The 13598-nt window shown below is 46.6% G+C and overlaps 1 protein-coding gene across 2 annotated transcripts in view; it reads left to right on the top strand.

Annotated features, from left to right (window-relative positions):
- Window positions 1-12462: 12462 nt before the first annotated feature.
- LOC307090010 (corticotropin-releasing factor receptor 1-like) overlaps window positions 12463-13598 on the top strand; it is a gene marked incomplete at its 3' end in the record, with an annotated part of 56969 nt that continues 55833 nt past the window's right edge. For both annotated transcript variants that reach the window (XM_079756535.1, XM_079756534.1), the window contains exon 1: window positions 12463-13138. In XM_079756535.1, coding sequence (XP_079612661.1) covers window positions 13109-13138 — 30 coding nt within the window. In that variant the 5' untranslated portion in view covers window positions 12463-13108. The remainder of the gene's footprint in view (window positions 13139-13598) is intronic.

The raw sequence follows: 13598 nt of genomic DNA, 5'->3' as shown, positions 1-13598 counted from the left end.
TCCGTCGTTTGAAGCAAACCTTTTAGCCCTGGCATTGGTCTCCCATTATTTATACCTTCACTGGAAGGGAAGTCCATTTTCCAGGCTCTCGCCAGCCCCCTTCAGTGAGGCAGAGGTTAGGTATGCCTTCCATGCTTTTTCACTGTGGTTTTATGTCTAAATAGCTTCTACACATACGTGAAATACACTACCTATTCTATGGATACAAACGACATAATAAAATACAAATATAAATTGTAAAATAAAATACGAATATTTCAGGGATGACAAACAATGACAAAGCAAAAGGCATGCGCTCAACCCAGTGTGTGAGGGATTGTCGCTGCCTCATCTCGCGAGTCTCCTCTCTGTATGAACAGGACATGGTCAAATTCAGCGATTTTGATTATTAAAATGTTTGGGATCATTGTAATCATATAAAAATGACATTTAAAGCACATATCAGTAGATACATATTAATATGTATTTTATTTGATCATTATTTGTTTTTTGCGTTTCATAATGACTTTTGTTTAATGATGACGAGGCGGAATTACGCGTTGAAACGCACCGTTACGTCCCGTTAGCAAAAATATAGAAAAAATTGTTCACAACGGTCCTTCATGCCGGCTGTCCAGCGAGACAACGTTACAACACTTAAGGAAGCTGCTCTCGTTTTACGGTAAGCAATCTGTATATTATATACAATACAATAAGTAATTATGCAGGTTACCTTGTCAAGTTAGTTTTTTTTCTTTTGGCTTGCCAACGTAGTTAGGTAGCCAATATTTAAAATGCCTTTTTATACCTTAACTGTTTTATAATATGCCTGTTTATTGCAATGTAAAGCACGTTTTAGTTGTTCTAAGTATGAAAGCCTAGCTAGCAAATTCACCACTCTCCCACTTCAGTTTGTTTTCAGAATGAGAGATTTTGAGGAGGAGGATGCCATTACTGTGGCTCAACTAGAGGCAGGAGTAAGGTGCAAATGGTCCTGGTCCTGGCTGAAGCTAGACTCTAAGAGCAATGTGAAGGGAGTAGAATATGTGTTTCCACTTTCTCAATTTTTCCAAAAAATTGACAAACCAGGCCATGCCCGATGCAGCCTCTGCCGCAAAGAGATAAATTCACTCATCAATGCCCGGCCCATCACAGCAGAGCTCCTCAATGCCAGGCCCTGAGCAGATGAGGGAAAGAGTGAAGGTGCCAGTACCACTCTTTGAAAGGGTAGCAAATGCAGAAGTGAGTGTTGGTTAGCCAGTATGTGCTAGTTGTTGTCATAGATCATTACATTAAGCCTAGATAAGCAGACGAGGAAATCATTTTTTTAATAAAGAATGTGCTTTGCAAGTGGTATCATATAAAATACTAACAATTTTTTTTTTTTCAGGCACTGGTTCTTGGAACCATTGCAGAACATTCCCTCCCCCTATCTGTAGCTCCTGTCATTGTTGAGCTTGCCCAGACACTGGCTCGGGATAAACCAGCTTTGACGGGCATGAAGCTGTCCCGGACTGCTGCCTCATACAAGATGGTCCAGGGCCTGGGGCACACCTTCTCCGAGAGGACGTATGAGCGCATCAGATCAACACCATTCTCAATTAATTTAGATGAGAGCACATCAAACTCAAATAAGAAGGTGTTGTTCATTCTTGCGTGCTACTTTAATCAGGAGCTTAAGCATGTGGTTGTTGAACACCTTGGCTCCATTGAAGTCCTAAAGGGAACGGCTCAATATTTGGAAACGGCCTTGGTGACCTTTTTCAATGACCATAACATTCCCTTTGCCAACCTCATCAGTATGATGATGGACTCCTGTAATGTCATGCGTGGGAGCAAGTCTGGGCTGGAGACCAGAATCAGAGGGACGCACTGCCAAAACCTCTTGGATGTTGATGGAGATTCTTGCCACCACATCCATAATGCAACCAAACAGTTTGCTGCCCCCTTCGGCCACCACCTAGAGCAGCTCTTTTCTGACCTACACACAGACCACCAGTGGGCTTCAGACCAGTCGAAATACCTGATTGAGATCTGTGAGTTTATGGGCATTCAGGGAACGAACCCACAACGGTTTGTGGCACATCGGTGGCTGTCGGCTTATGATGTGGGGATCAGCACTCGCCGAATGTTGCCGGCATACAAGGTGCTCTACTATGGATTCCTTAGCAAGGCAGACCAGACCCTCTACGAAGAAGTCCTACAGGAGATCTACAAGGACCATAGTGTTGGTGAGTGGGCAAAGGCCAGGATCAACTATTTCCACCAGGATCTCTCCAAAAAAGGAATGACACAGGTTGGTAAGGACAGAAAAGAGAGGGTGGTGAAGAAACTCTGGTTCGAGAGTCTCAACACTAACCTCCAGCTGAGCACTTACCTTGGTGTCCTTCCAATCCTCAAGGAGTATGTGATGGTGTTCCAGGGTAGCCAAACCCTTGTCCACAAACTGCATGACAAGCAGCTTGGAGTGGTCACCAACTTCATGGCATGCTTTGTCAAGGCTGAGCATCTTCACACCACACCGAAGAAGCTCATGGAGATGGAGTTCAGGGACAAAATGCTGCCTCTCAGGGAGTTTTATGTCGGACCGGTGGCTGAGAAACTCAAGGCAGAAAATCCAAGTCTCATCCGATTGTGCTGCAGTTTCTCGACACAGTGAAGACTGCATACATGTCAACAGCAGCCTACATGCAGAAAAAGCTGCCACTGAACAGCAGGACCCTACAGGCACTGTCTGCTCTGGACCCATTGGTAAGAGGCCACTCAGAGACTGGAATACTGCTGAAGCGGCTGTCAGGGCCAGGGATGATGGGCCACTTGGTGCCACCCCAGTGTGACGTGCCACTGGAAGTGGTGAAATTCAATGTGGATTCTACCCTTCCCCTGTACAGCGATGGTGACAACATGGTGAACTGGTGGGCAAAAGTGATGGACACTGGCAGGTACCCAGGCCTAAACCATGTGGTTCGAGGGGCTCTCTCCATTTTCCACGGACCCATGGTAGAATCATCATTCAGTGCCATGGGAGACATAATAACCAACAAAAGCACCAAAATGAGCATGGCAACCTACAATGCTATCCAGACAACCAAATATGCCCTCAGGTCCAGGAGTCAGACGGCCATCCAGATGTTTAAGAGAGATGATGTGAAGCTCTCCAGGGTCGATAAGGTCCTCTGCAGGAACATCCACACTGCAGGAACATTGGACAAGGCTCGCAGACAACAGGCCATGTTGAAAAAAAAAGAGAGGCAGGAAGAGTTTGAGTGCCAGCCATCAACCAGTGGCGAGCAAAGCAGGAAGACTGCAATGGAGGACGACAGGCAAGCCAAATTGAGGCACATAACCGCTCAAAAGCGGAAAAAGGCACTGGAAGTACTGGTACAGGCAAAAAAGGCAAAAAGATTTGAGATTTTTGTGTACCTGACATGTTTATTTTATTTAGTTTTGTATGTAGTTCAATATTGTATACAAAGGTTTATTTAAATATTTGGTTGTGTTTCTGTCAAGGGATGCTGGGTTGGGGTGGGGGGAGCCAAATGGGAAGGGAGTTAAGTAGGAAGTATTTCAAATGTTTATTCTGTGAGTTACCCATGTCAAATTCTAATAAACTGAAGTAAAAAACAAAGAACTGGCTTCATTTCTCATTCCCTTGTTCGGAAAAGAATCAAGGAGGAGTTAAAGGGGTTGTGAAAGTTGATAACCATCCAAGCTAAATAGCCGCAACTTATTTGTGTTTTACTGGAATAACATTGAAGCATATGCAATATATATATATTGTGTGTGTGTGTGTGTGTGTGTATATATATATATATATATATATATATATATATATATATATATATATTCCGCGAGGGGGTTTGGGTCCTTGTCACCTTTTTCATCCCTGATGAGTTTGCACCCCTGGAGATTCTCCGGAGTGTCTGGGGCAGCCCTCCCCCCCGGCACAAAGAATGTGGGGGTCCAGTCCAGGCAGCGGAAGGGCCGGGTCCGGACGGCCACCCTTCCCGCCACCGAGACGGCTGAGGTTTCCCGTGCGCTGTGGCTGCAGACAGGGCTGACCGTGAGCCGCAGCAGTGTGGGCAGCGGGGGCTGGTCAAGGACTGGGGATGGACGGGGCAGCGCGCCACCCATCCTCGTCGTGGCCGTCGGAGGGCCATACGTCGGAGGGCGGCGCAGGATGGGCTGCCCAAACGGCGCTCCAGAGGCCCCCTACAGCGGAACCTGGTGGGGGCCCCGATGGAGGTGGTCCCCGACCACACCTCCAGGGCCATTACAGATGGTTGGAGACGGGCGTCCCAACCAGGGAGGAAGGCTGCACCGCAGCAGGGCCACCACCGGCAGGGGCCAAGGCGGCAGCGCCGGCCCCCTGAACATTCGGGACGTCTGACCCTTAAGGTGGGGGCTGTGTGGCGACTCCTCCGGGGTCGCGCAGGGGATCCTGGGAATTGGGGTTGTCAGTTGACAAAAGGGGCTTTTGTGAACTTGTTTTGTTGTTAGGTTAAGTGGGGTTAACGGGTTTGGGGTCTTTATTGGTTGTGTGTTAATTGTGTGTTGTTCCATTGTTGTGTGAGGTGTAGTGTGATCGGGACCGTTAGTGAGAGAGTTGTGTGTGTTGGTCACGTGTGCAGTGTTTCTGTTATGTTTGGTGTCTTTCAATATAGGCAACTCTCGGAGTCGTGCGGTGTATGGGCCACGAGAGTTGCGTAGCCGCTTAACCTGGGCTCCCGTCTCGTCCTTCCCGTGCTGCTCGCCACAATATGCTGATCTGACATAAAACCGCGCTGAAAAAGCATGAAATGGGGCAGCCAGTACCTCTGCCTCACTGAAGGGGGCGTATGCGTGAGCCCACAGTGTTTATAGGATGCTTCCGTTAACTTATTTTAAGCAGTCAAGTGCACTACATCAGTTTGTTTATTTAAAAAAAAAAAACATTTCTGACTGCAAACATGGAAGATAATGATTCAAGGCCGGTACTATATAACAATTGGGTTCATATATTTGTAAATCTGACCAGCCACGGACCTCACCGCACGTCTCTGAATAATACCTTCATAGAATAGCGACCAGACACTGCTTTAATAATATCCACTGCATTTTGTTGTTTTCATAACATTATATTCAACAATAAAATAATATACAATTATATAATTTCAGGTAATATTATTTAGTGTAGTATATTATTGTATATTGTTATGTTTTGCAGTGTAAATTATATAGAAGTTGGCCAAGTAGTCCCTTTAAAATATTCAATGCTCAATATTGTAGGCTTCTATGACAAAGTGTTTTACTTATAGTATTAAGTTATGAGACGGGTTTTCTGGCAATGGTTAAGGACAATCGATCCATAAATAATAATGAATAAATCCGATCCTTTTTCAAAAGGTTTAGGTGTTAGTGGTGCGTCACCAGGGGGCAGCAGATAATCACACAATATGTTGAGGGAAACGTGACCTCTGTGTCGAAAGCTACGTTTTGGAGTTTAGCATAATCAATTCAATTCATTATGAAATTCTGGAAACTAAAAACTATTTATTATTGTTTTAAACTGCGATCAAGCTGTGTGAAATCTTTACAGGATCATTGTTTAACAAATGTTATTGTCCCAACAACACATGATGCTAATTGTATAGAGATTTGAATGAGACCACACACAAAAACTCCCACGGATGTATCTAGAAGTACAGTAAGTTTATATTTAGAGGTAGAATACAGTAGTAAAGGTGTAGTTGGTAGGATTTATTGACATATAGCCGTGAGGTTGCAGAATGCATCCAACTGAATCATGGGCTACGGTAGAAACATGGCAAAGGACCTGCTCCCGATGTAGGTGAAAGTGTGTGTATGTATGTTTGTATGTTGTTGTGTGTGTGCATATATGTGTGTGTGTGTGTGTGTGTGTGTGTGTGTGTGTGTGTGTGTGTGTGTGTGTGTGTGTGTGTGTGTGTGTGTGTGTGTGTGTGTGTGTGTGTATGTATGTATTATGTATTTTGGCCATTATTGCACTCTTGATCATCCCTGGAAGGAGGGATCCCCCACTCTGCGTTCCTCCTCAGGATTAAGGGAGTTTTTTTCTTGCCCTCTGGGGGGCTATTGTCAGGGGAGGGGTCATATATATGGCCTGTTGAGCCCTTTGGGACTACCTGTGATTAAGGGCTATACAAATACAATTGAATCGAATTTAATTGAATAAAGAGCTCATGCTAAGGTTACGAAAAACGAATCAAACTTCACGGGATTATTAAAGAAACATACTTCTTAATATTGTATGAAATTTCTGCCGAGTCTATTCTGCTAGATGATGTTAAATTCTACACATGCCCCTTTAAGCATACTTATAAAACAATAACAGGTTTTAATAGCTAGCTCCATTTATGGAACCCCATGAAGGTTACATAATTAACCATTTTTAGCAGTACAGACACAAAATAGTTAAATCTAGAACCATTATTATTCTTAATATTATTTAAACATATATTTTTATCATTATTATTATTATTATTATCATTATCATTTTATTATATATTGAACTTTTTAAAAATCCATTGCAGTAGACACCCTCCCCTTGCTTTCCATCTTCATTCTCACCCAGCTGGATAATAAGAGGTCATAGGTCTCGAGGGGTCCTGTAAAGAATACCTAGGAGAGAGTAAGCATCCAGTATTTATGATGTGTCTTCTCTCAAAGCACCAGTACAATCACAAGGGCATCTTTCCTAGACTGACAGAGAGACAGGTCAGGCCAGAGTGAGTGAGTTAATAGGCCTGTCTACGTGCATCTGTGAGATATACTTTCATGTTAATTGTCAAACAGAATTACTTGCTTGTGTCATCCTTGCTGAAGACTTTAAACTCTAAAGTAGGCTTGCAAAGAAGAAATAACAGAATCTCTGCATAGTTTTTCCATTATCATCAAAAAGCCACATGCCTTTAGATTATTAAAGTGTATTTTGAGAAAGTATCATCTCAGAAAAAGGTTTGTTGAAAAAAACGAATTGTTTTAACCTTTACCTTAGGAATCATTCTCCCCAGAAGATCTCAGCCCTTAGGTCCTACAAAGAACCTATTTATGTTGGTGTTTATCACTCAATATGAACTCTCCTGGTTTCTATTGAGTGGTTTCAATTTGTCTTAAAGTACTAAGTAGGTATTTAGTATTTACTTGTACCGTATCTAGGTATTAAAGTATTTTGTTTCATCAGTAGGCTTCTTTGGGGTTCGATTTTCAGGGTTGCCGTGGTTACATGTAGTTATCGAATTACAATAGTCAGTGAACCCGAGTTAATGTACTAATGCACTATTCTCTTGCTTTCTATTCATTACTTTTCTCTCTCCCTCTTTCTCCTCCACATTCTGTCAAACTGTCTAACTCAGTGACTCCCTCCCTCGCTCCCTTTCTCTCCCTCTACCTCTCTTCCTACTTTTCGGTCTCCTTCTCTGACTCTGTGACTCTCTCACTGAAACACACATTCATTACAGGAGAGCTGTCAAGGGAAAGAGAAGCAGTGCGAGAGCCAGAGAGAGAGAGAGAGAGAGAGAGAGAAACAGAGCGAGGGAGAGAGGAAGAAAGAGAGAGAGCGAGCGAGAGAGAGTGAGAGAGAGACCTCCTCTCCAGTGTGTGTTTGTGCGCTGAGCTCGGTTCTCTCCGTCTCTCCTTACGCCTGGTCACTCGCGTGTGGAAGAGGACGGCATCCCGCTCTTTGGCGGCGTGTGCGTGTCCTCACCAGCCACCATCGGTGGTGTCTCCAGCAGCCTGGTGTGGGGGGGGGGGGGCACTGGCCGGGCGGAGGTATTTTTAGACCCTCTGTCTTTGATTAAAATACGTCTCTCTCGTGGTGACCTTCACACCTGCGGCAGATCCCTGTGGAACGCTGCCACGCTGCGGAGCAGGGGGAGCAGGTCGGGAATCAATCCTGCGGGCGCGACGGACGGGCCCTGCTGCAGTGCTGGCGGAGGCTGGCTGGGGGGCGGGGCCCGGGGCCACGACGGCAGCAGCGTCGCTAGGTGCTGCTGATACTGCTGCTGCTTAGCATATTGGCTTCGCTATAACGCCACACGCTGTCAGAAGCAAGGAACCTATCCTGCAGGATCACACCAGCAGGAAGACAGGCAGATAGACAGACAGACTGATAGGTAGGCCGACAAACAGACAGACAGACTGATAGATAGGCCGACAGATAGACAGACAGACAAATAGAGAGACCGACAGATAGACAGACAGACAGAAAGATAGACCGACAGACAGACAGATAGATAGACCGACAGATAGACAGACAGACAGATAGAGAGACCGACAGATAGACAGACAGACAAATAGATAGACCGACAGATAGACAGACAGACAAATAGAGAGACCGACAGATAGACATACAGACAAATAGAGAGACCGACAGATAGACAGACAGACAGAAAGATAGACCGACAAACAGACAGACAGACTGACAGATAGACCGACAGATAGACAGCCAGAGAGACCGACAGATGGACAGACAGACAGAAATATAGTCCGACAGATAGACAGACAGATAGATAGATAGAAGGATAGGTAGACAGACAGACGGACAGACAGACAGACAGCCAGCCAGCCAGACAGACAGACAGACAGACAGACAGACAGACAGACAGACAGACAGACAGACAGAGATAGGTAGATAGATAGATGTGTGTGTATGGGGGGGGGGGCTATAAGCCCTGCCTGCTCCTTAATGAAATGTTTCCAGAAATCTCTGAAAATCACTCTGGATAAAAAGGTGGAACCAACGACAGTCAAGAGCACTAGTAATAAAGGGATGAAGCTCTCTCTGGTGACCAGGATGATCCGCTAACACCTCAAATGAAGTAAAGCCTGCTTCCAGCACACTCCCTCAAATCCTGTTCCATTATCCATGTGTGAAATATGTGACATTTAACATCCATCTGGCTGCTGCTGTCAGCACCTGCTGCACATCTGAATGACTTACCCAATAATATGAATCATTTCGTGTGACGACTGAATTAGAGATGGAGATAAATACCAAGATACCAAACAATAAATAATTGAATCAGATTAACAGGATAATTGCAAAATTAGCAAGATAAACACAAACACACTTCTAAAGCCTCTAAACGACTGAATCGGGTCATTTGGGATTCATTTACGTGATAAAAAAAAGCAAGCCTCTGATTGTGATGACTAAACAAACGGTCCTTAAAAGCATTTCCGTGTGTCTAAGGAGCGGCGGCGGCCAGCTGGGAGCTGCGGGCCAGTGCCGTGCCCGGGTTGTCTTTAGAGATGCGGTGGCCTCCATCACTCATAAAATCAATGAGGCTACATGGAGCACTGCGCGCTGGCCGATAACTCACCCCCCCTGTCACGCTCCAGGGAGAGGTCCTCACATTCAGCTGGGCAGCTGCTTCCACGCAGCACACATCTGATCAATCTCTTCCCTCTTTTCAATCTGTGGTTCTCTGCGTTAGTCCGCTGTCCGTCTGGACAATACCTCTTATTGCAGATCAGATGGATGCTTCTGGAAGCACGGGTTCAGTGCTGTGGGATCGGCGCATACACACACACACGCACGCACGCATGCAGGAAGGCACGCACGCACACGCACGCACACACACACACACATACACCAGAAACACAAATAAACACACAAACACAAACGCACACACACAAACACACACGTACACACATAACACACACACACAAACAATCAAATACACATTAATATTACTCAAACACACACACATTTGCACACACGTACACACACACACACACACAGAATACAAATAGTACCAAAACACACATGGTATACAAATAGTACGTAAACACAAACACACATACACACACTAACACATAATACACACACACACAAACACACACACACACACACACACACACACACACACACACACACAAACCCGTACATGTTGGGACACCTTGTATAAATATAAACATGGACACAGCCTTTTTCTAGGTCAACACATCCCAGGTGATGAAAAAACCTGGACCTGAAAAGGTGAGATTACCCAGAATGCTCTATTGTTTCCATTTATCCTTGTATCTAAGACTCTGGCCAGCAGGGTGGTCTGTGGGCTGGGTCTGGGAAACTGGGGTTACTGACCCTGACTTGTGGACTGGAACCGACTGCAGCAGGAAGCATCCACTCTGCCCAGCCTCGCTGGGTCTGACAGTCAGAAAGACAAATGATCTCCAAGTCCCCTCGCACTGGAGCAGAGCTCATTGGCCTGACCAGCCAATCAGCTGCTGCACTGCTCTGCTGGGAAGCAGACCACCAGTACTACAACTGATACTAATAATACTATACTACTAATACAACTGATACAATAAATACTATACTACTGCTAAAACTCATACAACAAATACTATACCACTACTACAAAAACTACCATTCATACTAAACTACTACTACAACTCATACTACTACTACTATACTACTACTATAACTCATACTACTACTACTATACTACCACTACAGCTGATACCACTACAACTATACTACCATTACAGCTGATACCACTACAACTATACTACCACTACAGCTGACACCACTACAACTATACTACCACTACAGCTGACACCACTACAACTATACTACCACTACAGCTGATACCACTACAACTATACTACCACTACAGCTGACACCACTACAACTATACTACTGCAGGTCTGATTCAGGCCCAGGCTGGCCTGCTAGTCCCGGCTTGGTCGTGTCCCGCTGGCCTGCTAGTCCCGGCTTAGTCGTGTCCCGCTGGCCTTCTAGTCCCGGCCTGGTCGTGTCCCGCTGGCCTGCTAGTCCCGGCCTGGTCGTGTCCCACTAATTGGTGCACGTCAACCCCACCCCCGCTGGGCCCAGTGCGCCACGGTAAGGACACGCCCCCCCTCACGAGAGGCTGAGTGTACACGGGAAGGGGTGAGGGGGAGGAGGGGGCTGTCACTTTGGATTACAGTATCTTGGAAATTAAAGCTCTTTGCATGAGAGTTGGGGGGGGGGGGGGGGTATTAGGCAGTGTGAGTGTTGATGAGAGAGCACAGGGAACAGGAGGCACCATATAACGCCTGACAACACTGCAGGGGACCCCTTCTCTGGTCTCTCCTCTCATCTACTCCTCCAGTGACTGGTCACTCCTCTCCGGTCTCTCCTCTCTAGTCTCGCCTCCTGTGACTGCTCACTCCTCTCTGGTCTCTCCTCTCTGGTCTCTCCTCTCTAGTCTCGCCTCCTGTGACTGGTCACTCCTCTCTGGTCTCTCCTCTCTGGTCTGTCCTCTCTGGTCTCTCCTCTCTGGTCTCTCCTTTCTAGTCTCTCCTCTCTGGTTTCTCCTCTCTAGTCATTCCTCTCTGGTCTCTCCTCTCTGGTCTCTCCTCTCTGGTCTATCCTCCCGTTACTGGTCTCTCCTCTTTGGTCTTTGGTCTCTACTCTCTATTCTATCCTCCCATGACTGGTCTCTCCTCTCTGGTCTATACTCCCATGACTAGTCTCTCCTCTCTGTTCTCTCCTCTCTAGTCTCTCTCCTCTCTGATATCGTCTTTAGTCTCTTCTCACTGGTCTCTCTTCTATGCTCTCTGGTCTCTCCTGTGTAGTCTCCAGCGGGTCACAGAGCCCGGGTCACTCCCCCCCCCCCCCCCCCCCCCCCTGCTGAGCCGGCGGTTCTGTGGTTCTGCGAGGCCAAGAGGACGGAGACGGTGGCAAAGTCAACCCAGCGGGGGGTGGGGGGATGCTCAGACCCTGAGAGCGGCAGCTCCCCAGGGGGGCACACACCACATCAAATTGCAACTTAGGCTAATTACTTTAATCTTGGCCAGTGTTTTCTGTATATTCAATAGTTTTTATTTATTTTATATTTTTAGCTCTCCTACCGTCCTGTAGCCTATGTTCTGTTGTGAAACTGGGGTTAATGAAGTAGGAGCCTACATCTTATACTAACACGACCAAATAGTCCTACACTAGAATTAAGTACCCTCAGAAACAGTAAATATTGTCTTATAGCTGTATACTTAACAATGCAATGCCTTTATTATGGGGGATTTCGCCGCGGTGGGTGAACATGCACCTGGCCCTAAATCCCGTCGCAGGGTTCTGGGGACCAACTGCAAACTGGTATCGAGACCAGTTTGGTCGGTTCGGTGGGATTTTTGTTATCGATGAAGAAAGGCCTTTTGCTCGCGTTGAACTGGGAAATGGGGACACGTGCCCTAAAAGCAAACACACACACACACACACACACACACACACACACACACACACACACACACACACACACACACACACACACACGCACACACCCTGATATCGGGGGATGCGCATTGGAGACGCTCTCTCACCCTGAATCGTCCTCCACACGGGGACGTGTTCTCAACTTTCCCCGCGCCAGTCAGCGGTCGACACCGGAGAGGGTTCAGGGATCAGGACCGGCTGTGACGTCAAGAGCTCCGAGCGGCGGACCGTCCGTCGTTATTTAGCGCGCCGCGTCCCGACCGAGTGACAGCGCGTGGGCGGCGCTGCCGGGAGACCCTCTCTCTCGTACCGGTGGTCGAAAGCCTCAGTTGTCAGAGAGGAGGGCGGTGGAGCAGCAGCACCATCCGGGTAACAGCAGACGGAGTGAACCACGCGTGTTAAAACACTTTATTAGTGGCGGTAGGTTAAAAGGCTCCGGATCGATAGGAGGGACGGCGCGTCTCCATAGAGGGTCTGGTTTCACGTCCGCCAGCGCAAAGTGACTGACGGACTCGCGTTGAGTATTCATAAGGAGGCGAACCGAATGGAAAGCGGAGCGCATCACCTCGGAAATACGAACAAGTTCATCTCCGATATGGCTCCGTGAGCGCGGTGAAACCGTCTGGTTTCTTGTGGTTGAAGGTTGGAGATCCTGAGGAAAAGTCTCTGTTGTGTCCCTATCTTCAGCGGCGTAGCTGCCCCGAGGGGGCCATTGGGGGCCGGGGTGGAAGGGAGCTCGGACTGCTGTTTTGAGTTTTAATAATTAACACCAAAAAATGAAGAGTGCTATCACTGGGATTTACACTGCGAGGGTGATTACAAACCGGCGATTGTATGAAGCTACTCTGAAATCGAGACTTTGTAAAGCAAGATATTTTCTGTTGAAGTTGAAATGATGTGAGAGCTTCAGAGATGGGTCGCATGTGGCTCTTACTCGTCAAGGTGAGTGATTATCTTACTAGAGCATGAAGGGCTGTCTGTTTGTTGTTGTGGTGGTTGCCCTGTGTGTTCGCATTGCCAAACCACCAGATCATAACACCATAATATTAATATCTGTCACCACAGAGTCTTGACCACTAAACGCACGTGGGTAACCAGAACCTGTCCAGAGGAGTTATTGTCATTTCAAACTGCTTGATCCCGGCTTTCCTTAACCTTCTTTCATTTCGAGCTGCGGTTGAACAGATTGAATGGCCTTCAGTCAATATAAAAAAGAGAAAGCAATTAGACCATCGCGTTTCTTTTAAATGAATTGATTTTCCTCCATCACATCAAAAAAGAGTTCACTAATGTTGATGAAAGAAAACCCGGATTTGTGTTTTAAGAGATTAAAAACACATCGCTGACGGAGATTCCGCGAAATCCAATCGGGCGATATCTCTCACCAGACCCAGATACACTC

Source organism: Pollachius pollachius, assembly GCF_949987615.1.
Source record: "Pollachius pollachius genome assembly, chromosome: 19".
Classification (NCBI taxonomy): domain Eukaryota; kingdom Metazoa; phylum Chordata; class Actinopteri; order Gadiformes; family Gadidae; genus Pollachius; species Pollachius pollachius.
Note: the sequence above shows the minus strand (reverse complement) of the source record. Positions and strands in the feature narration are given on the sequence as shown.